The 25,453-nt window shown below is 45.0% G+C and overlaps 1 protein-coding gene across 3 annotated transcripts in view; it reads right to left on the reverse strand.

The window, feature by feature from the left end:
- The window catches only part of CDK13 (cyclin dependent kinase 13), a 297,924-nt gene that overhangs the window by 182,366 nt on the left and 90,105 nt on the right, over nt 1–25,453 (reverse strand). For all 3 annotated transcript variants that reach the window (XM_030203912.1, XM_030203919.1, XM_030203903.1), the window contains one exon: nt 2,187–2,326. In XM_030203912.1, coding sequence (XP_030059772.1) covers nt 2,187–2,326 — 140 coding nt within the window. The remainder of the gene's footprint in view (nt 1–2,186; nt 2,327–25,453) is intronic.

Genomic DNA, 25,453 nt, shown 5'->3' on the forward strand with positions numbered 1-25,453 from the left:
ATGATGGCCCCAAGGTACATTATACCTTATGTCGATATATTATATGTAAGATACAGAAGGAATAATTAGAATCTGTTCAAAATTCTGCTGCATGACTAATATTCCACCAGTGTCGTTATGCTCATATTAGCCCTCTCCTCAAGTCACTTCACTGGCTTCCTATCCGTTTCCGCATACAGTTCAAACTCCTCTTATTGACTTATAAGTGCATTCACTCTACAGCTCCTCAGTACCTCTCCACTCTCAGCTCTCCCTACATTCCTCCCCGGGAACTCCGTTCACTGGGTAAATCTCTCTTATCTGCACCCTTCTCCACCACTGCTAACTCCAGACTCCGTTCCTTTTATCTTGCTGTACCATATGCCTGGAATAGACTTCCTGAGCCAGTACGTCAAGCTCCATCTCTGGCCGTCTTCAAATCTAAGCTAAAAACCCAACTTTTTGACGCTGCTTTTAACTCCTAACCCTTATTCACTTGTTCAGAACCCTTATTTTATCATCCTCACTTTAATATTCGCTTATCTCTTGTTTGTCCTTTGTCTGTCCTAATTAGATTGTAAGCTCTGTCGAGCAGGGACTGTCTCTTCATGTTCAAGTGTACAGCGCTGCGTACATCTAGTAGCGCTATAGAAATAAGAAGTAGTAGTAATAATTTTGTGTTTTTTACTGTATTTTATAGAAATGTAAATCTAGGCTACTTTATGTTCCTTATTTGACTCCTACATTTATTTTTAATCTAAACCACTTAGTTTATCAGAATGATAAGTTGTATATCAAATAAACTATTATTATAACTACCACTACCCCTTGTTGCCTCACACTGAGTCACTTGAAGACGTATATCAAGAGCCCCCAGTTTATTTAAGTCACTTGTATGAACTGTGTCAAAAGCCTTGCTGAAATGTAAGTATACCTTGTCTAGCACGCTTTCCCCAATCCAACTAGCTAGTCAACAGTCAAAGAAATGGATAGAATTTTGTCTGACGAGACTTACATCTATTAAAGCTACACTGCCTTATAGTCTATAATCCATTGGATTCCATATTCCAAAAATTGCACTCTCTTCTGTTTAGCAATGTTTCTATCAATTTTCTCACCATTATGGACAGGGTAATGCATTGAGTGTTAAAAAAAAAAAACATGCAAAAATCTGAGTTAAAATGTGCTAACCTTAAAGCACATTATTACATACAGCAGTGCATTAAAATTAGCAATGCAGTTAAAGTACATTAAGTTTACTATTTTCAAAATTGAACAGTTTGGGATATGGTCTAGCCCAGAGACTCAGCCACTTCCTAAGCCCTCCCTCCCTCCCTTGATGAACGACACATCTTACCAATGCCAGTGAACGCCTCTTTCTCCTGCCACTGTCTTTGGGCACACTGCCATTTTCAAAATGGTGCAGTTTCAGCTGTAGAGACTGATTTTGGCTCAATGTCAATCATTTTAAGGCAGGAGATAGGTGCGTTGGGATGCGGGTAGGTTAGAAAGACTGGAGGCTCTTACCTTTTTCACACACAGCCCACAAGTAGATATACATCAGTTTGCAAATAAAGGGAAATTGCTTCATCCATTTTATCATACTATTAAATGTGCACCTGAATTTGTTAACTTTATCATTTTAATGCACTACGTAAAAAATTGTGCAGTAAAGTTACCCACATATTTTTACTCTAGTTTTAGCAATATTTTTAAACACATAAATTAACGCATTTAGATGTTTTAAAAAATTGCATGTCATTAGTTTACTACATTGAACATTAATACATTTTATTAAGTTATGCCCTGTATCATGAAATGCACCTGAGATTAGAGAGGATGACAGTATTTGTTATGTAGGCAGGTAGTTAAATCTTTCTCATGTACTCAAAACATCTGCTTGGAAGTCTGATTTTTTAAAATGTTTCATCCTGACTTTTTTTTTTTTTTTAATTTCATGTTCATGGCTGTGATATTCTCACAAGTAGTTTCTTGGGACTGGCAGAATAAGACATTATAAAACATGCAAAAGTTAACCCCATCTAGTTTAAATATGCTCAGTCATGACCCTGTTGACATAATTCAAAGTCTTTTGTTTTCTTCATATGACTTGTCTGTCCTGAATAGATTGTAATCTCCAGACAACAGACTGACCACTGTGTGTCTTATTGGGCATACAGTACTGTACAAACAGCATGAAACCTTACCTGTATCTTTATCCCTGGCTTTGTAGACTTGACCATATGTGCCTTCTCCAATAATTCCAATGATATCAAATTTATCCACACAGCGTTTTCCCCAGGCTATTTCATTTTCCTTGATCTCGCCACAACGGGGCCTACATATTCTATTGAACAACAGCAATAATACATTTTAAAACCATTTCTTACAAAAAGAATTGCTTGTTCATAATAGGACTTCTAAGTTCTAACTGATAAGTACTGAAAAAACACCCTGAAAGCAAATAAGAAAATAGGCATTTACCGGATAAACACTGGAAAAATGCCATTTCCCCCTGTACTCTCATACCCCATCCTGTCTTGCCTTGTAACCTCCATTAAGTTTTTGTGCCTTTCTGCAATGACAAGTCCTAAATGACACAAAAATGCATATTTGATTCCACCAGAAAAATATTCAGCAATGCCATCTGTGGTGCAAAAGCACGGATGAAAAATGATTTTCTTTATACCCTACTTTAATTAGCTAGAAAATACACACCCAAATTTACAACTCATGAATGGCCAACCGTAGAAGCCCTACCTATAATGGATGCTCTTTGAGGACAGAAAAGCAATAATCCATAGTTGTGTTATATGACCTCAGGTCTCATGTCACCATGGGAGTATGAAGGGAGTAGTAACGTGCAGCAGCCTGAGAACCAGGGAAAGCAGGTTTGATTCACACTATAGCTCCTTGTGACTCTGGGCAAGTCACTTAACTCTCCATTACCCCAGGTACAATGTAAAAGGGATAAGTAAAAAAAAAAGGTGGTATATCAAATCCCCTCCCCTTTCCTTACAGAGTTTTAGGAAAGCTTTGCAAGCATACAAGATCATTTCTCATGTGTGAATGGATCAGGGACAAAAGTTAAGGAAACTTAGGCACCAGTCAAAATTTTCATTTTTAAAACCTAAGGCAAAATTGTCTTGTTTCATTTAGTCAAATTTTGACATTCTTGGATTTTTTTTCCCCCTTTTGCGTCATCCAGTTTTTTCAGATTTTTTTTTTTTTTTTTTGCTGTCTTAACTTTTATTACTTTAGCCTGTGGTTTTTTAAAAACCTAATTCTAATATTTGCTTTTGATTTCCTCTCTCTCCAGCCTCTTCCTTTGCACACATAACAGTCCCACTTAACAACAGCAACTTCTTCCACTGGCCCCAGGGCTGAAGTGGCAGCAGCTCCTGTCAGCAAAGTCACCTTTGGGGTATAAGGTCACAATATGGCAACATATGTGCTTCCATTTTGTGAGTTACATACCATGAACAAAACATGGATTCTCTGTAGCAAAGATTTCTAGACATTGTTACATTGATGTTCTACCCCCACAGTTGTTTATAAACATGTGACCTGTGTGACAGTGATCACATGTCAACTATTCCCTCCAGTCACTGAGAAACCTGCCAGGGTCAGGCCTTAGCTCAAAGTACATGCTCTGACCCTACTCATCATTCTGACAGCTCCTACACTCATGGGTATTATTATTATTAACATTTGTATAGCGCTACCAGACGCACGCAGCACTATTCTTTGCATCGCTCTCTGCAGGGCAGGTTTCTCCATCGTGGGCTCAAAAACAAGCAGTCTACAGCCTCTGTCCCTTTCTCCCCTCTAGAGAAGCAACTTTTATTTACTTTTTTTTTTAAAACCAGATGCCCAACATCCTTCCTTCAACAAACCCTGCGTTTATCCAGTCAATAGACAGACATTCTTTACACACTAAGGTTTAACGTCCACCTCTGCAATAATATAGAATCCATCTCTCCAGTCACTCAATATCCATCAAAGTACTGGATTTCAGATGAACTGATTATGATAAAATGGGGGAATACCTGAAGAAGGAGCTGTTGGCGTGGGAAGGCGCAGAAGATGTGGAAAAACAGTGGTCCAAGCTAAAGGCTGATCTAAATATGGTGACTGATCTTTTTGTGAGGAAAGTAAACAAAAACAAGATAAGCAGGATGCCTATATGGTTCTCCAAACAAGTAGCTGAAAAAAATAAGAGCAAAAGAGGCTTTGTTGAAGAAATACAAAAGAACGCAACGAGAGGATCACAGAAAAGATTATCGGATTAAACTCAAAGAAGCGAAGAGAGAAATACGGCTAGCGAAAGAACGAGCAGAAGAAAAAATGGCTAAAGATGTAAAGAGAGGTGACAAGACATTTTTCAGATATATTGGAGAAAGGAGAAGAGATAGGAATGGAATTGCGAGACTGAAAGATAATGAGAATGGCTATGTAGAGAGTGATGAAGATAAAGCGAACATGCTAAACAATTATTTCTCTTCGGTGTTCACAGAGGAAACTCCTGGAGAAGGACCTCGATTGGCTGCCGAAGAAATGTCTGGGAATGGAGTGGATACTGCACCGTTTACAGAAGAAAGAGTTTATAAACAGCTTGAGAATCTGAAGGTGGACAAAGCTATGGGGCCATATGGTATACATCCCAGGATACTGAGGGAGCTCAGGGAGGTCCTGGCGGAACCTCTTGATTTATTTAACAGATCTTTAGAGACAGAAGAGGTTCCGCAGGATTGGAGACGAGTGGATGTGGTCCCTCTTCACAAAAGTGGAGACAGGGAAGAAGTGGGACACTACAGACCAGTTAGTCTCACGTCGGTGGTAGGAACAATAATGGAGTCGCTGCTGAAAGAAAGAATAGTTAAACTTCTAGAAGACGACAGGTTACAGGACCCAAGGCAACATGGTTTTATCAAAGGAAAATCCTGCCAAATGAATCTTACTGACTTCTTTAACTGGGTGACCAAAGAACTGGATGAAGGACGTGCGCTAGATGTAATCTACTTGGACTGCAGCAAAGCCTTTGATACCATCCCCCACAGAAGACTCGTGAATAAGCTGAAAGGGTTGAATTTAGGACCGAAAGTGGTGAACTGGATAAGAAACTGATTGACCGACAGGTGGCAGAGGGTGGTGGTAAATGGAATCCCTGGGAGGAAAGGAATTTGAGCAGTGGATTTCTTCAGGGGTCGGTGCTGGGGCCTATTCTGTTTAATATATTTGTGGGAGATATTGTTGAAGGGTTGGAAGGAAAGGTGTGTCTTTTTGCAGATGACACGAAAATAGCCAATAGAGTGGATACCCTGGAGAAAGTAGAAACGATGAGAAGGGATCTCCGAACCTTAGAAGAATTGTCGAGAGTCTGGCAGTTAAAATTTAATTAAATAACCTGTACCCCCAAACCTGTATTCAAGCATTCATAAAATCAAAACATAAAAATTGTGAGTGTGCAAACTCAATTTTTTACTTTTTTTATGCTAATTGTGCTCAGTATCAGGGTATACCCTATTGCAGCGGCTGGTCATCCAAGTTTTAGGGTTTTTCCCTTTAAAACATCATAAAACTCTACCGCCTCCCGTGGAGTTTTTGTTAATATCCAGTTCTTGTTTGAATGTTTTTCATCTATCATTAATTATCTCAATTAAACCACGTAGCGGGGTACTTACCTTAGTACTTGAACAGATGACTCCGCTCTTGCTGGGTAAGACCCAATTTCGTGATTTCTTTACTATGTGTTCCTTAAATTCTCTGAGGTATTCATAGTTCTTGATATTATTGTAGCATCATATCGGCAGTTAATGCCAGGAAGTGTAGAGTGATGCACTTGGGGTGCAGAAACCCGAAAGAGAGATACCGACTAGGAGGGGAGAGATTAGTAAGCTCAACTCAGGACAGAGACCTTGGGGTGTTGGTATCGGAGGAAATGAAGGTGAAGAAACAATGTGACAAGGCGATGGCTGTGGCCAGAAGGATGCTAGGCTGCATAGAGAGGGGTATAACCAGCAGAAGAAAGGGAGGTGCTGATGCCCCTATACAAGTAGTTAGTGAGGCCCCACTTGGAGTATTGTGTTCAGTTTTGGAGGCCGTATCTTGCTAAAGATGTAAAAAGACTGGAAGCGGTGCAAAGAAAAGATACAAAAATGGTATGGGATTTGCTTTGCAAACCGTACGAGAGAGACTTGCTGACCTGAACATGTATACCTTAGAGGAGAGGAGAAACAGGGTGACATGATACAGACATTCAAATATTTGAAAGGTATTAATCCGCAACTGAACCTTTTTCGGAGATGGGATGGCGGTAGAATAGAGGTCATGAATTGAGGTTGAAGGGGGGCAGACTCAGGACTAATGTCAGGAAGTATTTTTTCCACCGAGTGATGGTGGATATGTGAAATGCCCTCCCGCGGGAGCTGGTGGAGATGAAAACGGAAATGGAATTCAAACATGCGTGGGATACACACAAAGGAATCCTGTTTAGAAGGAATGGTTCCGCAGAATCTTAGCAGAGATTGAGTGGTGACGCTGGTAATTGGGAAACAAAATAGGAGCTGGGCAGACTTCTACGGTCTATGCCCTGATTGTGACTGAATAGATAGGGATGGGCTGCAGTGTAAATTTTAAGGGGCTTCGACGTTAGCTTCAGAACTTAGTACAAGAACAGTGCTGGATGCCCTGAGAAAGGCAAGGACAAATCAAACTCGGGTATACATATAAAGTATCACTTACCATGTAACTGAGTTTATCTTGTTGGGCAGACTGGATGGACCATACAGGTCTTTATCTGCCGTCATTTACTACGTTACTTCAATCTAGAAGGCTGGCAGCTAACAGATCTATATCCAGTTTCAAGGATTTATCCTGTCTAGGCAGCACTCTTCTTTTCAGCTACCTGCACAAACTAAGTTATCTGGTTTACTTATTTGTAACAAACAGCTGTAAATTAACTAAAGTCAGTCTGCCTTTGGATGCAGGGCTGGTTTAGTTATCTGTTTAATAATGTATGGGTAAGTGTTATGAGAACAGGCATACTGAGAATGCTTTTTATTTTTAAACTCTGTTTAAGGCATAACATATGTACAAAGAGATACAACAAACTTCACAAGTCACCCGTATATAAAATTAAAGCAGGTACAAACCACTGTTACACTGTTAGACAACCATTTACCCATTTACAATGTGAACAAACATGGTACTTTTACAACTTTAGTGCTCAGCCAAGCAAGGACACATCCAAACCTACACATCCATCTACTGCATCTATACAAATATTCCTACATGGGATTGGTACAAGATTTTTTAATCCCTAGGAGGGTGTTCTGCCCCCATATTCATGGAGGCAGGGTATATTGTGATGTATATTTAATATGAGTATTATTTGTATTTAATTGCATTGTTTGTATAATAGATAGCACTGTATACTGGAGTTTCCCCCCCCCCCCCCCATCATAATTTGCAGCTCCTTGTGGGTTTTCCCTATTGGCTGTCAGCTCTGAGCTCGGGTCAGCCCTCTTTCTTTGCACGCGGAATGGGAAAGGCTCAGTATGTGCCTTGCATGCCATGTGCTAGCAGCTTTTCTGAGAGCTGACTTTTTAGTTCCACCAAGGTTTTTCTTGTTTTGTTTTTTTACCTTCTCTCTCTCTCTCCTTTAGGTTCTTTCCTTGGAGCAAGTCACTTCCCAAGTCTCTTAGAGGCTTTTCTCCCTTGGTAAGCCTGAGGCCTGAATACAACATGAACCGTCTTTTCTAAACCATATGGATTCTGCAACCTGATGCCTGGTTACAGCTTTAATCATGTTTAGTGCAAGAAAAACATGGATTCTGCATTTCTTCCTGGCAGTAGTGTGCTGGTGACTTTATTCAAGATCATGTTGTTTACTCATTCTCCTTCCCATTTTATCTCCTGGGAAGTTCTGTAGGAGAGAGCTTCACAGAGACAATGTCTCCGGTAACATCTGTGAACAGTGGAGGGAAATTTGGCACTGCCAGACTACAACTGATAAGATGTTCTTGCTGGAAGCCCACCAGAGCCCTCATTGTGTTGACCGTATGTAACTGTTCAGCAGATGGACAGTTTGCGACTGGTCCTTTATTGTTACCTGGACCCAGAGGGCAATGCCAATGCTGGACAGGGGAGAAGGAACAAAGGAGATGAGAAGAACATCTCATTGTGTGTGCATCTCTCTTGGAGAAGGGAGACTGAATTGCCCAAACACCTGTGAACTGTAATTCTTTGTGCTAAGTGCAGCAGAAGATCAAGTTCATAAGCAGTTCTGTGGCTTCCCAAATACTGACAGCATCACCCTGGTGAAGTAGGAAGTACTCCTGTAGCCAGGACCTGCCCACCAGGGGATGTATTATCCTTTCGCACCGAGGATATATCTCCAAATGTTGCCCGGGAGGGAAAGGTTAGGACAGCTGTTGTACTTGGTGATTCGATCATTAGGCATATAGATAGCTGGGTGGCTGGTGGACGTGAGGATCGCCTGGTGACTTGCCTGCCTGGTGCGAAGGTGGCGGACCTCACGTGTCACCTAGATAGGATTCTAGATAGTGCTGGGGAGGAGTCCGCTGTCTTGGTACATGTGGGTACCAATGACATAGGAAAATGTGGGAGAGAGGTTCTGGAAGCAAAATTTAGGCTCTTAGGTAGAAAGCTGAAATCCAGATCCTCCAGGGTAGCATTTTCTGAAATGCTACCTGTGCCACGCGCAGGGCCCAAGAGACAGGCAGAGCTCCAGAGTCTCAATGCGTGGATGAGACGATGGTGCAGGGAGGAGGGCTTTAGATTTGTTAGGAACTGGGCAACATTCTGGGGAAGGGGGAGCCTATTCCGAAAGGATGGGCTCCATCTTAACCAGAGTGGGACCAGGCTGCTGGCATCGGCGTTTAAGAAGGAGATAGAGCAGCTTTTAAACTAGAAATGGGGGGAAGGCCGACAGTCGCTCAAAAGAGCATGGTTCGGGATAAGGTATCTTTCAAAGATATCACCATAACAGGGAAGATAGAGTATCCTGATAGTGAGGTTGCAAAAGAGATTGTAGTAGATCGGGTATCTTTAAATAACAATAAAAATCAGACAAAAGATTGCCAATTAATACTGTCAAGTACTAAGCATGATGTACTTAGGAACAACAAACATAGTTTGAAATGTCTATATGCGAATGCCAGGAGCCTAAGAAATAAGATGGGGGAGTTAGAATATATTGCACTAAATGAAAAATTAGATATAATAGGCATCTCTGAGACCTGGTGGAAGGAGGATAACCAGTGGGACACTGTCATACCGGGGTACAAATTATATCGTAGTGATAGGGTGAATCGGATTGGTGGAGGGGTAGCATTGTATATTAACGAGAGCCTTGAATCAAATAGATTGAAAATTCTGCAGGAAGTAAAACACTCCTTGGAATCACTGTGGATTGAAATTCCATGTGCAAAGGGGAAAAGGATAGTGATAGGAGTGTACTACCGTCCGCCTGGCCAGGACGAACAGACGGATGCGGAAATGTTAAAGGAAATCAGGGACGCAAACAAACTGGGCAACACAATAATAATGGGGGATTTCAATTACCCGCATATAGACTGGGGTAATGTAACATCTGTACACGCAAGGGACATAAGATTTCTTGATGAAATCAAGGACAGCTTCATGGAACAGCTAGTTCAGGAGCCGACAAGAGAAGGAAAAATACTAGACTTAGTCCTTAGTGGTGCTCATGATCTAGTGCAGGGGGTAACGATACGAGGGCCGCTTGATAACAGTGATCATAATATGATCGGTTTTGATATTGGCATTGAAGGAAGTGAAACTAGGAAATCAAGTACGCTAGCGTTTAACTATAGAAAAGGTGATTACGACAAAATGAGAAAAATGGTGAAAAAAAGACTGAAAGGAGCAGCTCGCAGAGTAAAAAACTTGCATCAGGCGTGGATGCTGTTTAAAAACAGCATCCTGGAGGTTCAGGACAAATATATTCCACGTATTAGAAAAAAGGGAAAAAAGACTAAACGTCAGCCGGCGTGGCTAAACAGTAAGATAAAGGAAATCATTAGAGCCAAAAAACAATCCTTCAGAAAGTGGAGAAGAGAACCAACTGAAAGTAACAGGATAGATCATAAGGAATGCCAAGCCAAATGCAAAGCGGAGATAAGGAGGGCAAAAAAGGACTTTGAGAAGAAATTAGCGTTGGAAGCAAAAATACATAGTAAAAACTTTTTTAGATACATTAAAAGCAGGAAACCGGCCAAAGAGTCGGTTGGGCCGCTGGACGAAAATGGTGTTAAAGGGGCGATCAAGGAGGACAAAGCCGTAGCGGAGAAATTAAATGAATTCTTTGCTTCGGTCTTCACCGAGGAGGATTTGGGGGGGACACCGGTGCCGGAAAGAATATTTGAAGCGGGGGAGTCGGAGAAACTAAACAAATTCTCTGTAACCTTGGAGGATGTAATGGGTCAGTTCAGCAAGCTGAAGAGTAGTAAATCACCGGGACCTGATGGTATTCATCCCAGAGTATTAATAGAACTAAAAAATGAACTTGCGGAGCTACTGTTAGAAATATGCAATCTGTCCCTAAAATCGAGTGTAATACCGGAAGACTGGAGGGTAGCCAATGTTACTCCGATTTTTAAGAAAGGTTCCAGAGGAGATCCGGGAAATTATAGACCGGTGAGTCTGACGTCGGTGCCGGGCAAGATGGTGGAGGCTATTATTAAGAATAAAATTGCAGAGCATATACAAAAACATGGACTGATGAGACAAAGTCAGCACGGATTTAGTGAAGGGAAGTCTTGCCTCACCAATCTAATGCATTTTTTTGAGGGGGTAAGCAAACATGTGGACAATGGGGAGCCGGTTGATATTGTATATCTGGATTTTCAGAAGGCGTTTGACAAAGTGCCGCACGAAAGACTCCTGAAGAAATTGCAGAGTCATGGAATCGGAGGTAGGGTATTATTATGGATTAAGAACTGGTTGAAAGATAGGAAGCAGAGAGTAGGATTGCGTGGCCAGTATTCTCAGTGGAGGAGGGTAGTTAGTGGGGTCCCGCAGGGGTCTGTGCTGGGTCCGTTGCTTTTTAATGTATTTATAAATGACCTAGAGATGGGAATAACTAGTGAGGTAATTAAATTCGCCGATGACACAAAATTATTCAGGGTCGTCAAGTCGCAGGAGGAATGTGAACGATTACAGGAGGACCTTGCGAGACTGGGAGAATGGGCGTGCAAGTGGCAGATGAAGTTCAATGTTGACAAGTGCAAAGTGATGCATGTGGGTAAGAGGAACCCGAATTATAGCTACGTCTTGCAAGGTTCCGCGTTAGGAGTTACGGATCAAGAAAGGGATCTGGGTGTCGTCGTCGATGATACGCTGAAACCTTCTGCTCAGTGTGCTGCTGCGGCTAGGAAAGCGAATAGAATGTTGGGTGTTATTAAGAAGGGTATGGAGTCCAGGTGTGCGGATGTTATAATGCCGTTGTATCGCTCCATGGTGCGACCGCACCTGGAGTATTGTGTTCAGTACTGGTCTCCGTATCTCAAAAAAGATATAGTAGAATTGGAAAAGGTACAGCGAAGGGCGACGAAAATGATAGTGGGGATGGGACGACTTTCCTATGAAGAGAGGCTGAGAAGGCTAGGGCTTTTCAGCTTGGAGAAGAGACGGCTGAGGGGAGATATGATAGAAGTGTATAAAATAATGAGTGGAATGGATCGGGTGGATGTGAAGCGACTGTTCACGCTATCCAAAAATACTAGGACTAGAGGGCATGAGTTGAAGCTACAGTGTGGTAAATTTAAAACGAATCGGAGAAAATTTTTCTTCACCCAACGTGTAATTAGACTCTGGAATTCATTGCCGGAGAACGTGGTACGGGCGGTTAGCTTGACGGAGTTTAAAAAGGGGTTAGATAGATTCCTAAAGGACAAGTCCATAGACCGCTATTAAATGGACTGGAAAAATTTCTCATTTTTAGGTATAACTTGTCTGGAATGTTTTTACGTTTGGGGAGCGTGCCAGGTGCCCTTGACCTGGATTGGCCACTGTCGGTGACAGGATGCTGGGCTAGATGGACCTTTGGTCTTTCCCAGTATGGCACTACTTATGTACTTATGTATATACTACCTGAGCTGGACAGAATCACTCTAAGACCAGATCGCAGGGGCTCGCTGCCAGTAGCTAGATGAAGCCGTGAAGGGGAACCAAGTCTACACCCCATTTGGAGCTGTCACTGCAGACCACTGAGGGTGAGAGAAAAAGGATTTACTTCTACAGTCAAGGAACCTTAGTTAGAGACCTGGGTTTTTGCTAGTGAAGGATTGGTTATTCTCAGGGGTGGGTGTGTGTGTGTGTGTGTGTATGTATATTATATACACACATATATACAGGGTCTGGGACCAAAGAAATACATGCAGTTAACTGGAGCATGCACTTAACTCGTTGTGACCCAAAGAAGCTCGACATCTGATAAACATATGTACAGTACTGTTTATTTTACAGTATCCATTAACTGACGTTAGGCTTACTTGAAGAAATCATAGACCTCTGTACACTATTGTGTCTGTGAGAGTTCCATAGACGTTGTCTGCCAGACGGTAAAAACTGTCATAGCACTGACATCCAGTGGCCTCCAGATAGGCCCGCATGGTGTTGAGACTCTCAAGCGCTCTTGTAAAAGTGACAGGAAGTTGTTGAATTTCGTCAGCATGTGCATTCACTGCTCATTTCATCATCTGTTTCTTCACCAGCCGTTGCCTGCGTGTAGGCGCATATCTCGACATCAGTGCTGTCGTCAGCTGTTTTGTAGATCGTAATCAACAGCTACGTAGTGATGAAACTCCTCTTCAGTAACACCGGCTGGCATGTCAATAGCCTGTTCATCTGATGTGTTTGCAACAGCTGCATCTGTTTCGTCCCTCTCAACATCCTTAAAGCTTGCTCGCTTGTAACAGTTCACAATGGTTGCCTGTGTAACATGATTCCAGGCTTCTTTCTGCATACGTAGGGAATCCAACAGTGATAGATTACGAGCCAGTTCAACAGCACATTTATCCTTGCCAGTCTGGTCATCCATAACGCCCATCAGACGACGTAGCACAAGGGAAAATTAGGTTCTTACCTTGGTAATTTTCTTTCCTTTAGTCATAGCAGATGAAGCCATTACGTATGGGTTATGTCCATCAACCAGCAGGGGAGATAGAGAGCACTCAAACTTTCACAGTGCCCTCTTGGCCAGCTAGCTCCATTGCCTCTTCAATATTTGAAGCTTCCAAAGCAGTATGGCAAACCGCAATGGGAATCACAACAGCTTTCCTCACAGCGAACGATGGCCCATCACAAGGGCATGAACTCATAAAGGAGGGAATAAACTCATCCTCCTTATAGTATAAGTGGAGGGGAACACCCGCGCCTCCTGGAGGGAATCACACATCCTCCCAACACACTGGAGGGAATAAACTCATCCTCCAATTTACAGAACTGGAGGGGAACACACGCGCCTCCTGGAGAGAATCAACACATCCTCCAAAAAAAAACATGCTGGAGGGAATGAACACATCCTCCTAAATTTAAACTGAACATGAATCCTGAAGATTGTTTTCCAACTTTCTTCCAAGGAAGGAACTTCAGGAAATTAGAACAGAACCTGAAAAACAGATTCACAGCATACAATCATACAGGGAGGGCTCATGGCTTCATCTGCTATGACTAAAGGAAAGAAAATTACCAAGGTAAGAACCTAATTTTCCCTTCCTTGTCATCAAGCAGATGAAGCCATTACGTATGGGATGTAACAAAGCAACCCTAGATAGGGTGGGAACAAGCCACACCACGCGCTAGCACTTGTGCACCAAAACGCGCATCCCTCCTGGCAGCCACATCCAGCCTGTAATGTCGGGCAAAGGAGAGCTTAGAAGCCCATGTTGCTGCACTGCATATCTCTTGAAGAGAGAGTGCTCCAGTTTCAGCCCAAGAGGAAGAAATCGCTCTAGTAGAATGTGCCTTAAAGGCTACAGGCAGAACCCTGCCGGCCAGCGGATAAGCTGAAAAGATAGTTTCTTTGAGCCAGCGGGCAATAGTGGCTTTAGACACTGGAGACCCTCTGCGAGAATCGGATAGCAAAACAAACAGATGATCAGAAGTCCTGAAAGAGTTAGTAACTCGCAGATACTGCAGCAGAGTCCTGCGCACATCCAAAAGGTGCAGCTGCCCAAAAGATTCTGGAAACTCTTCCTCTGAAAAAGAGGGCAAGAAAATAGGCTGGTTTAGGTGAAAGGCTGACACCACCTTAGGCATAAAGGAAGGCACGGTCCGAACCGTGACTCCGGAATCTGAAAATTGCAGAAATGGGTCTCTACAGGACAGCGCCTGGAGCTCTGACACCCATCTCGCCGAGGTAATGGCCACCAGAAAAACGGCCTTCAGTGTCAAATCTTTCTCCGATGCTCGCCGAAGCGGCTCAAAAGGAGATGCCTGCAGGGTTTTCAAAACTAGACCCAGGTTACAAGCTGGACAGGGTGCTCGCACTGGAGGTCGGAGCCGAAGCACCCCTCTAAGAAACCGTGCCACATCTGGGTGAGCAGCCAAAAACACGCCTTCCACCTTACCACGAAGGGAGGCCAACGCTGCCACCTGCACCCGCAGGGAATTATAGGCCAAGCCTTTTTGTACACCTTCCTGCAAAAAGTCCAGAAACGGCGAGACAGGAGCCCGCATTGGAGCAATGGCTCTGGAAGCACACCAAGACTCAAACAGGCACCAAATCCTGGCATAAGCCACGGAAGTAGACCGCTTGCGGGCTTGCAGGAGAGTGGAAATAACTTTATTGGAATAACCTTTATCCCTCAATTGCGCCCTCTCAATAGCCATGCCGTAAGACCAAAGCGGCTGGCGTCCTCCATGGCTACCGGTCCCTGAGTCAACAGGTTCGGTACCAGAGGTAACGGCAGAGAAGCCTCCAGGAGCATCTGTCGGAGGTCTGCATACCAAGGTCTCCTTGGCCAATCCAGGGCGATGAGGACCACTTCTCCTGGGTGCAGCCGAATCCGCAAGAGCAGGCGCCCTATCAAGGGCCATGGGGGAAACACATAAAGTAGACCCGGAGGCCAGGGTTGAGCCAAGGCATCCAACCCCGCCGAGCGAGGATCTCTCCGTCTGCTGAAGAAGCACGGGACTTTGGTATTGGCACTTGTCGCCATTAGATCCATCACGGGCTTGCCCCATTTGGCACAGATCTGCAGGAATACTTCGTCTGCCAGATTCCATTCTGCTGGATCGATCTGATGCCTACTCAGATTATCGGCCTGCACATTGCTCTGACCTGCAGTATGAGCTGCCGACAGACACTGAAGATGCAGCTCGGCCCAGTGGCAAATCAGTTCGGCCTGCGCGGCTAGTGCTCTGCACCTTGTTCCGCCTTGTCGATTTATATAGGCCACCGTTGTCGTGTTGTCCGACATCACTCTGACAGCCAATCCTTCCAGGGTCACTTGAAAGGCCAGAAGCGCCTGAAACACCGCTTTCAACTCTAGGCGGTTGATGGACCACTCCGACTCCTTGGGTGTCCATAGACCCTGGGCATGCTTCCCCTTGCAGTGTGCGCCCCAGCCCTTCAGACTGGCATCTGTTACCACCAGGCACCAAACGGGCAGCGTCAGCGGCATTCCTCGCCGCAGCATGCTGTCCGAGAGCCACCACTCCATGCTGAGTCGGGCCGCAGGGAGCCAAGTAAGTCTGCATTGGTAATCCTGAGAAAAAGGTGACCATCTCCGGAGTAGGGAATACTGTAGAGGTCTCAGGTACGCTATCGCCCAGGGTACCACTTCCATCGTGGCTGTCATCAATCCCAGCAGCTGGACAATGTCCCAAGCTCGCGGGCGGGGCATCCTCAGGAGCAGACGGACCTGATTCTGAAGCTTGCATCGCCTTAGCTCGGGTAGGAACACATAGCCCGAGACTGTGTCGAACCTGGCCCCCAAAATCTCTAGAGATTGTGAAGGGGACAGGTGACTTTTGGCCATATTAACGACCCAGCCTAGAGATTGCAGTACTGAGACCACTCTGGCTGTAGCTTGTAAGCTCTCTGTTGCAGAGTCTGCTCTGATGAGCCAGTCGTCTAGGTACGGGTGAACCCTGATACCTTCTCACCTGAGAAAAGCAGCTACTACCACCATTACCTTCGAAAAGGTTTGGGGAGCTGTGGCGAGGCCAAAAGGCAAGGCCCTGAACTGGAAATGTTTTCCCAATACCGCAAACCTCAGAAACTTCTGGTGCGGGGGCCAAATCGGTATGTGCAAGTAAGCTTCTTTCAGGTCCAGAGACACGAGACACTCTCCTGGCTGTACCGCCGCAATGACGGAGTGCAGGGATTCCATGTGGAAATGCCGCACTCTCAGGGACTTGTTCACTTCTTTTAAGTCCAGAATAGGGCGAAAGGACCCACCTTTTCGCGGCACCACAAAGTAGATGGAGTATCGGCCGCAGCCTTGCTCGGCGGGAGGCACCGGGGTCACTGCCCCTAACTGAATCATACCTTGTAAAGTCTCCTCCACCGCCGCCCACTTGATGGCAGAACCGCATCGGGACTCCACAAACACGACTCTTACTGGGGCGTTGAATTCTATTCTGTATCCATCTCTGATCAGGTCCAGAACCCACTGATCTGAGGAAATCTTGGCCCACTCCTCGACAAAGAGGGAAAGCCATCCTCCGATGACAGGCATCGAGGAGAGGACCGGCGCACCATCATTGAGAGGGTCGCCCCTGAACTCCTGGTCTTGAGCCACCGGCTGCGGGACGCTTGTCCGAGCAAAAGGAGTTCCTCTGCTGACCACGGGCACGTGAAGTGAACCCAGCAGAACGCCCCGGGCGGTACCTTCTAGCTTCACGGAAGCGAGGTCTGCACGAGGAGTGGACCGCCTGGCCCTTAGAGGAAGGCCTCTGCCTATCTTCGGGCAAGCGTTGGGTTTTTGGATCACCCAGGCCTTTCACAATTTTCTCCAACTCCTCACCAAATAGGAGAAGTCCTTGAAAAGGCAACTTCACCAACCTTTGCTTAGAGGCCATGTCCGCTGCCCAGTGTCGTAGCCACAGACGACGGCGAGCCGCCACTGCTACTGCCATTTGTTTAGCCGAAGCTCTGACAAGGTCATAAAGGGTATCAGCCAGAAAGGACAAGGCCACCTCCATCCGCGGAGCCACATCCAAGAAGGGCTCCGCTCCATCTCCGGGCTGAGCCACTGCCTGTTGCAGCCAAGCTAGGCAGGCTCTAACAGCGTAACAGCTGCATGCAGACGCCCGAACAGTGACACCTGCAATTTCAAAGGACCGTTTCAATGCTGTTTCCAGCCTACGGTCTTGAGCATCCTTCAGGGCAACACCTCCTTCAACAGGGAGGGTAGTTCTCTTTGTCACCGCAGTGACTAGGGCATCCACTGTAGGCATCTGAAAACGAGCCATATGTCCCTCACGCAGAGGGTATAACTGCCCCATAGCCCTGGAAACTCTCAAAGGTCCCTCGGGGTCAGCCCACTGAGCCGAAACAAGCTCTAGGATGGAGTCATGCAAAGGGAAGGCCCGAGCAGCTTTCTTGGTACTAGCCATCCTGGGATTACCTGAGGAGGCCATGCCACTGTCAGGATCTTCAATTGAGAGGGCCTGCAGGGTATCTGAAATAAGCGCTGGCAGCTCATCACGGTGGAAAATCCTCACCGCGGAGGGATCATCCACATCCTGTGGTAAATCCGCACCTGACTCTGGTTCCTCAGACCAAGAACGTCTGTCAGAGTTCTCCGAATCCTCACACCCCGACCACTGGGGGGGAAAAAGGTGCACCACAATCTGAAGGGGAATTAACCCTTCTGCGCTTATCTTTAGGCCAAGCATCTGGGAAAAAAGCCTCACTGGGCAGTCCCAGGCCAGAATCCATCGTGGGGGCAATCAGAGGAGCCTCAGGCGACCCTTGAGGAAGGGCTCTTTTCATCATGTATGCTTTATGCAGCAAAAGCACAAAATCCGGGGAGAAAATCTCACCCTGGGCACCCAAATCCTGTCCGGTGCTAGCCACTCCTGAAATAACCTCATCTCGAGGTGCCCCACGGAGGCCGCGCCATGTGGTGTAAGCAAAATGGCGCCCGCTGCCAGCTCAGAGCGGGAAGAAACATCGCTCGCCATGCTCGGGCCGGCTCCTACGCCAGTACAGCACGATTTACAGAGCCCTGCTGCTGATTTTGCGCTTGCCACAAGTGGAACAGCGCTTTACATTGTCCGCAGCCATCGCTGAAAAACGGCGGTAAAATCCAAGATGGCGGTTTCGCGCCAAAATCGCCCCGATTGCGGGCCCACCCCGGAGGAGTTGGAAAACACTCTTACCTCAAAGGATCTAGTGTACAACTACGATCCTGCTGAAAATCAGGTCAAAAACCTCTGTTCCAGCGTCTCTGCGTTTAAAAACGCGACGCGACTTTTTTTTTTTTTTTTTTTTTTAAGCTGTGAGGAAAGCAGAGGTATTGAAGACTCCAGAGGCTCAGATGAGTGGGAAAGGCAGAGAAAGGGCGAACCTATATGCCTGCATCCACTGTTGGTCGGTAAGGACAGGGAAAGCAAGGCAATATGTCCACATCCACAGAGGTATGGGTAAGGCAGGGAAAGGGCTAACCTATGTGCCTTTAAAGTGAGGCTGCTATAGCCTCCAACACCCCGGTTAACAACTGGCAAGCCAGGAACCACCTCCCAGCAGATTTTTCTGGAGCTCGAACAAGCTGCAGCCATCCTGCTAGGGGAGATAGAGAATACTGAAGAGGCAGTGGAGCTAGCTGACCAAGAGGGCACTGTGAAAGTTTGAGTGCTCTCTATCTCCCCTGCTGGTTGATGGACATCACCCATACGTAATGGCTTCATCTGCTTGATGACAAGGAAGAGCCCGATAATGTTGTTTGAAATTGGCTATTATGCCCTGATCCATAGGTTGGATCAGAGGTAGTGTTTGGTGGCAGGAAGACCACCTTGACGTTAGACAGCCTGACATCATCACTGTGTAAAGCACAATTATCACAAAGCAACAAAAACTGACACTTTTGTGCCAGCATTCTAGTGTCTAATTTCTTTAGCCACTGCTTCCAAATTTCCCAGTCATCCATGAATTTGCGTTAGCCTCGTATGACACAGAAAGTCGCCTAACATTCTTGAAGCAACGGGGCCGTTTGCTCTTTCCAATGACAGTGGTTCCAACTTCTCACTCCCATCCATATTGCAGGAAAAGGAGGATCGTCAGTCGGTCCTTCGACATTTTACTTCCTGTAGTTTCGGCTTGTTTGAATGCAAGTGTTCCATCAGGAATCGCTCGCCAGTAGAGACCGTTTTCGTCAGCACTGAAAATGTCACGAGGTGCAAACTCGTTCAAGATGGAAGAACTGAAACAACCCAATTTTCAGCACCAAAGTCATCAGCGTCTTGTTTTTCACCATGCTGTTTCTTGAATTTTATGTTGTTCCTCTCCATCTTTCCAACCATCCAACAGTGGCTTTGAATTCAGTTAGTCCTAGACTTTCAGCTAGCTGGTTAGCTTTCTCCATAAACAGTGGACCACTGACAGGAAACTGTGTGCTCCTGACTTGAGAAAACCACCAGAGAAGAGCATCTTCTACATCCTCAGCTTTTCCCACCCGTTTTCATTTCCAGTGTGGATTTGTATTGTTTTGCCAGTGTTCCAGAAGCTGATCTTTCTGCTTCAAGATGCGTGAAATTTGACCGGGGATTGACACCATATTCTTTAGCAATACATGCTTGATAGTTTGTTTTCTAATTTTGAAGAACTTCTATTCGTTCAGCCACTGTTAAAGTCTTACAGTTGCACGATGACGACGACTCCAGTGTACACTCTAACAACTTTCTGTCGCTTATTCTGCCTGTGGCAGTTTACCAACGAGATTTCAAATTTACCACCCCTTTTGTCACGTGCCAATCGGCTTCCATAATCTGTGCGTGACCTTATGCGGAGTCTTTCATGCAGATGAGCAGTCTTAAACCATGCATATAAGCGTATCTTGCACTTATCAGTAGTGCGCTAAACCGAAGTTTGTCCCCACAGGAATTGATGGCGCCAAAAATGGGACCGAAGTACGGCATGCAGTTAAACTGAGTATGCGCTTATCCGACGTGCAGTTAAATGGAGTGCACTGCATGCATATATATTACACACATTTATATATATATACACATACTAGTAAAAGAGGCCCGTTTCTGACAGAAATGAAATGGGCGCTAGCAAGGTTCCACACACCCCTCCCTACCCCTCTCTCCCCTCCAAGTTCCTTGCCTCCCCTACCTCCCTCTCTTCCGAGTTCCAGGACCCCCACACCTCCCTCCCTCTCTCTCTCTCCCCTCCGAGTGCATGACCTGTCGTCCGGCAGCCCCTCGCCTTCCTGCGTGCCGGCTGTATTTTAAAAATTCTTACCTTGGGGTCCGACGTCAGCAATGAAGGCGAGCGGCACTTCAGACTGCCTTCGGTCCCGCCCTCATTTCCTGTTTCCGGAAGGGCAGTACCAGAGGCGAGAGAGAGAGAGAAAGGGACGCGTGGAACTCGGAGGGAGGGAGGGGGGCAGGCTGCAACTCGAAGGAGAGGGGGCTGGAACTCACGAGGAAAGGAGGGGGGGAGGCTGGAACTCGGAGGGAGGACTGGGGGAGGGAGGGGGTGATTCTCTACTCACCTCCAACGGTCTGTGGCTGGCTGGTGCTGGCTTCCCTTCCCTCTCACTGATCCGCCCTCTGACATCATCGCCAGGGCGGACCAATGGGAAGTGTGTTACGAACCCAGGCATCCAGATGGAGGTGCAAATTATTATATAGGATATTCATGTATCTATTGGTGTAATAATCAGTATATTTTTTATACTGCTTTGCCGTAATGCTATATATATATATATATATATATATATATATATATATACACACACACACACACACACACACACACACATATATACACACACATCATAAATAATATTTATTTCCACTTTGGTATAATTCCTTCTTGTGGACAGCCTAGCTAGAACGTAAAGCCAAAATTTCATACCCTTAGCCAAACGTGTCCAGTGTAATTGCTATCTATCTCTAGTAGTGCCTACAAACCCTTCAACATTATTATTTACAAAAGTGTTTTAGAAAACAAGCCCAAGAACCCAACCTTGCTGCACACCACTGGTAACATCCTTTTCCTCAGAATGAGTACCACTACCCTTTTGTTGCCTTCCACTCAACCAGTTCCAAATCCAGTCACTGGAGGGCCTGAACTCAGTTTTTGTCAAAGGCTTTGCAAAAATCTAAAATACACCACACATCTAGCGCTCTCCTTTGTTAAGCAATTCCACTTTTTTTTTTTAAATCAGCACCTACATATTCCTCTTCTTCACCTCTGAGTCTTACAATGCCATTTGTGTATTTCCTACTACCGTGTTTCTCCGAAAATAAGACATCCCCTGAAAATAAAACCTAGTAGAGGTTTTGCTGAATTGCTAAATATAAGGCCTCCCCCGAAAGTAAGACCTAGCAAAGTTTGTGTTTGGAACAGGGGCGTAGCCATGGGCAGGCCTGGACGGGCACAGGCCCAGCCACTTTGCCTCCAGGCCCGCCCAGCCAACGTCTGCCCCGTCCCGGTTGTCAGCGTCTGCCTTCAAGGGCGGCTCCCTCCCAGCGGCCTGCCCAGCTGTTCAACGACGGGACGGGTACAAACCAATGGGGGGGGGGGGTTCCGACCGGTGGTGTCCTCTCTGCTCTGCCTGCCCATGCGCCTTCCAGGTTCCCGGCTTCCCCCGTGGCGGCACTGCTCTTGCCTTGTCTCCTTCCAGCCTTCCACTCGTCACGATGATGTCACGACGACGCCTCCTCCCCCTGCAGCACCTTTGTGCGCGCCTTCCGGTTGCAGCCCTCCCCTGCTTGAAGCTGAAGCCAGCGTGAGCGTCTCTTGCGTCTTAGACATAAAGTTGTTTAAGCCTGCACAAAAGCTGACTTTTAGAAGTTGGTCTCCTGTTGGCCCCTTTGTCTCTCCCTTTCCTCAGCCTCCTGTCCCCCCACTATCATTTACCCAGTCCTAGTCCCCTATAACTTCATGTGCTCCCATAAGGGGTGATCTGGAAAATAACTGAAAAACCCTTATGAGGTTCTGATCTGTAAAGAAAATAATGACCTGCAGCAACAAAAGGGACAAAGAGGGAGATACTGGTACAACTAAAGCCTTTAGTTGTACCAGTATCTCTCTCTTTGTCCCTTTTGTTGCTGCAGGTCCTTATGTTTTTCAGAGTTTAGCAGGTAATTTTTTTATAATTGCATGCACTCATGAAAGCTGTGCACATTATTTCTCCCTCTGTGGGCTTCAGTGAATTGTAAAAATGAAAGTACGCTTGTATTCTCTAAACAATTTGTGATGACAACTACTGTACAGTAAATAATAAATGTTCATTTTTTTTTTTTGTTCAACAATAAATGTGAATTCTTCTTCATGGAAAAATAAGACATCCCCTGAAAATATGACCTAGCACATCTTTGGGAGCAAAAACTAATATAAGACACTGTCTTATTTTCGGGGAAACAGGGTATTTATTACATTTGTATCCCACATTTTCCCACCTATTTGCAGGCTCAATGTGGCTTACATGGTACTATCACTAACATATCTAAAAAATGTCTTTCCCCCCGCAACCCCACCACACACACTGTATAGGCTATTTACTATTCTACCAGCTTCTCTTAGCTTTTGCAGATATTGTTGTCTGTCTTCCCCTTTCTACCATCTCTTGTAGTTTATAAAAGCTAACCTCTTTCCTTACCTTTTAAGCTACTTTTTAGACCCAAAGCAGCCTCCTTTTCCTCTTATTTACTTTCCTTACAAAAAGATTTGTTGCCCTTAGAATAGCTCCTTTCATTTTTGCCTATTGCTTTCCAGCTTCTTTCAGATGTTCCCATGGTAATCCCTCATCTGAACAAGTTAAGTCTAGAACCTTCACTTTTGAAGAACTCTCTCCACCCCTAATTTAATATTAAACCACACCATCTGGTGATCACTGGATGCAAAATTATCACCTACTATAACATCAGAAACACTATGTCCATTTAGTAAGCACTAAGTCCAGTATGATGCCCATCTCACGTAGGTTCCATTACCAACTGCTCAAAAAGTTCCCCCGTAGAGAATCCAGGATCTCCCTGCTTCTAAAAGACCCTGCAATAGGGGTACCACATCAACATCTGGCATATTAAAATTCACCTATTAGTAATACTTTGCCTTTCACAGCTATATTTGAATGTCTTCAATTAAATCTCCCCATTTCTACCATCTGTGAAGGAGGCCTGTATATTACACCAATGTAAATACATTTGCCATTCCCTCTTTCCAAATTAACCCACAGTGCCTCTTCTTTACCCTGTAGGTACTGCAATTGTGTAGGCTTTAATATAATCTTTAACATATAATGTCACTCCCCCTCCCTTTCTTCCTACCTACCCTGTCTTTCCTGAACACATTATAGCCTGGTGTTACTATATCCCAGTCATGGTTCTCTGTGAACCATGTTTGTGATCACCATTAAATCTAAATCAGTCTCTTCCATCACAGTCTCAAGATCTAAACCCTTATGTCCAATACTTCGGTCATACTGCTTTCCATAAAAAGTCGTTCATTTAGATCTCCAAATGAAACATATCCATAGTAGTCAAGGGATTCATCATAGAAACAACCAAACTAGGCTAGTTTCTGTGTAGTCCAGTCCTGCTCATATGGCAAATGCAAGGCTATAAGTTGAGCCACAGTGGCCGACCGGGACAAAGGTCATGTAATGTTACTTTGGTTTGCAGCTTGGGTCCCTCACTGCTTATCTGCAAAACTGCAATAAACCTAAATGAACACCTCAACGGTGAAGGCAGCTAAAAGCACAATGAAAGTATCCAGTAGCTGATGGAGAAGAGCAAACAATGTGGAGGAGTGGCTTAGTGGTTAGGGTGGTGGACTTTGGTCCTGGGGAACTGAGTTCGATTCCCATTTCAGGCACAGGCAGCTCCTTGTGACTCTGGGCAAGTCACTTAACCCTCCATTGCCCCATGTAAGCCGCACTGAGCCTGCCATGAGTGGGAAAGTGCGGGGTACAAATGTAACAAAAATAAAATAAATAATAAGGGTTCTACATCAGTTCCCACCTGAACTAGGTCAACTTCCTCCTAATTTCACCACCCCCCATAACATTTATGTTGCCAAATATACTTCAAACACAGCGTATATATAAAGAAAAGAAAATATTACTTGGTAAACCATTAGAAAGAAGGAAGAGGGGTAGGCAGTAACAAGGTTGAACTGGATGTATCTCTAGCTTTCTTTTTAAATCTAATGTTTATAGTGGAACCCAATATTCAGTTTGCTATCCCACCTCTTCTAGACCCGCACACTTCTGTCCTCCATGTTCTTTCCCCTACAGTTTCCCACATATCACTCTTGCCCCGCCCTCTGCCAGGCTGTGCAGGAATAGTTCCATTCCTTTAACTGAGTCTATATACAAGACCTTATTTGCATGCTGGATCCTCACGGGCTGGTTATAATAAAGAAAATTTTATTTTCCTCTTAAAATGTTTGTTACATAGAGGAGCCATGGCCTGGCACTTTTCTACAACTTGCGCTGAGAAATCTTGAAAAAACAGATTTTATTCCCCATACTTCAACCCACATTGGGTGCGATATTTGGTTATCATCTCCTTATCAGCCTATTAAAAGGTGAAGGCTAAAGAGGTTAGGGCTCTTCAGCTTGGAAAAGTAGGAGGAGGGAGATATGACCGAGGTTTACAAAATCCTGAGCGGTGTAGAACGAGTAGATTTTTTACTTGTTCCAAAAGAACAAAGACTAGGGGACACAAGGAAGCCAAACGGAAATACTTTTAAAACAAATGAGGAAATATTCAACAAATAGTTGAGCTCTGGAACTCGTTGCCGGAGGGGAGGTGTAGGGTGGTGGACTTTGGTCCTGGGGAACTGAGGAACTGAGTTCGATTCCCACTTCAGGCACAGGCAGCTCCTTGTGACTCTGGGCAAGTCACTTAACCCTCCATTGCCCCAGGTACAAATAAGTACCTGTATACAATATGTAAGCTGCATTGAGCCTGCCATGAGTGGGAAAGTGCGGGGTACAAATGTAACAAAAAAAAAAAAGTGGCAACAGCGGTTAGCATATCTGGGTTTATAAAAGCTTTGGAAAAGTTCCTGGAGGAAAAGTCCATAGTTTGCTATTGAGACAGACATGGGGAAACAACTGCTTGCCCCGGAATTAGTAGCATGGAAAGTTGCTACTAATTGGACTTCTTCACAAAGAATACATAAGGGAACAACTGTCACAATTACAAAAACAAAGGGAGTAACAAACCTGAACAACAGTGGTGAGAAACATAAGGCTATTATCACCAAGACAGTGCAACAAAAGGAAAAACCAGA

The sequence above is a fragment of the Microcaecilia unicolor genome, chromosome 1 (genome assembly GCF_901765095.1).
Source record: "Microcaecilia unicolor chromosome 1, aMicUni1.1, whole genome shotgun sequence".
Taxonomy (NCBI): Eukaryota; Metazoa; Chordata; class Amphibia; order Gymnophiona; family Siphonopidae; genus Microcaecilia; species Microcaecilia unicolor.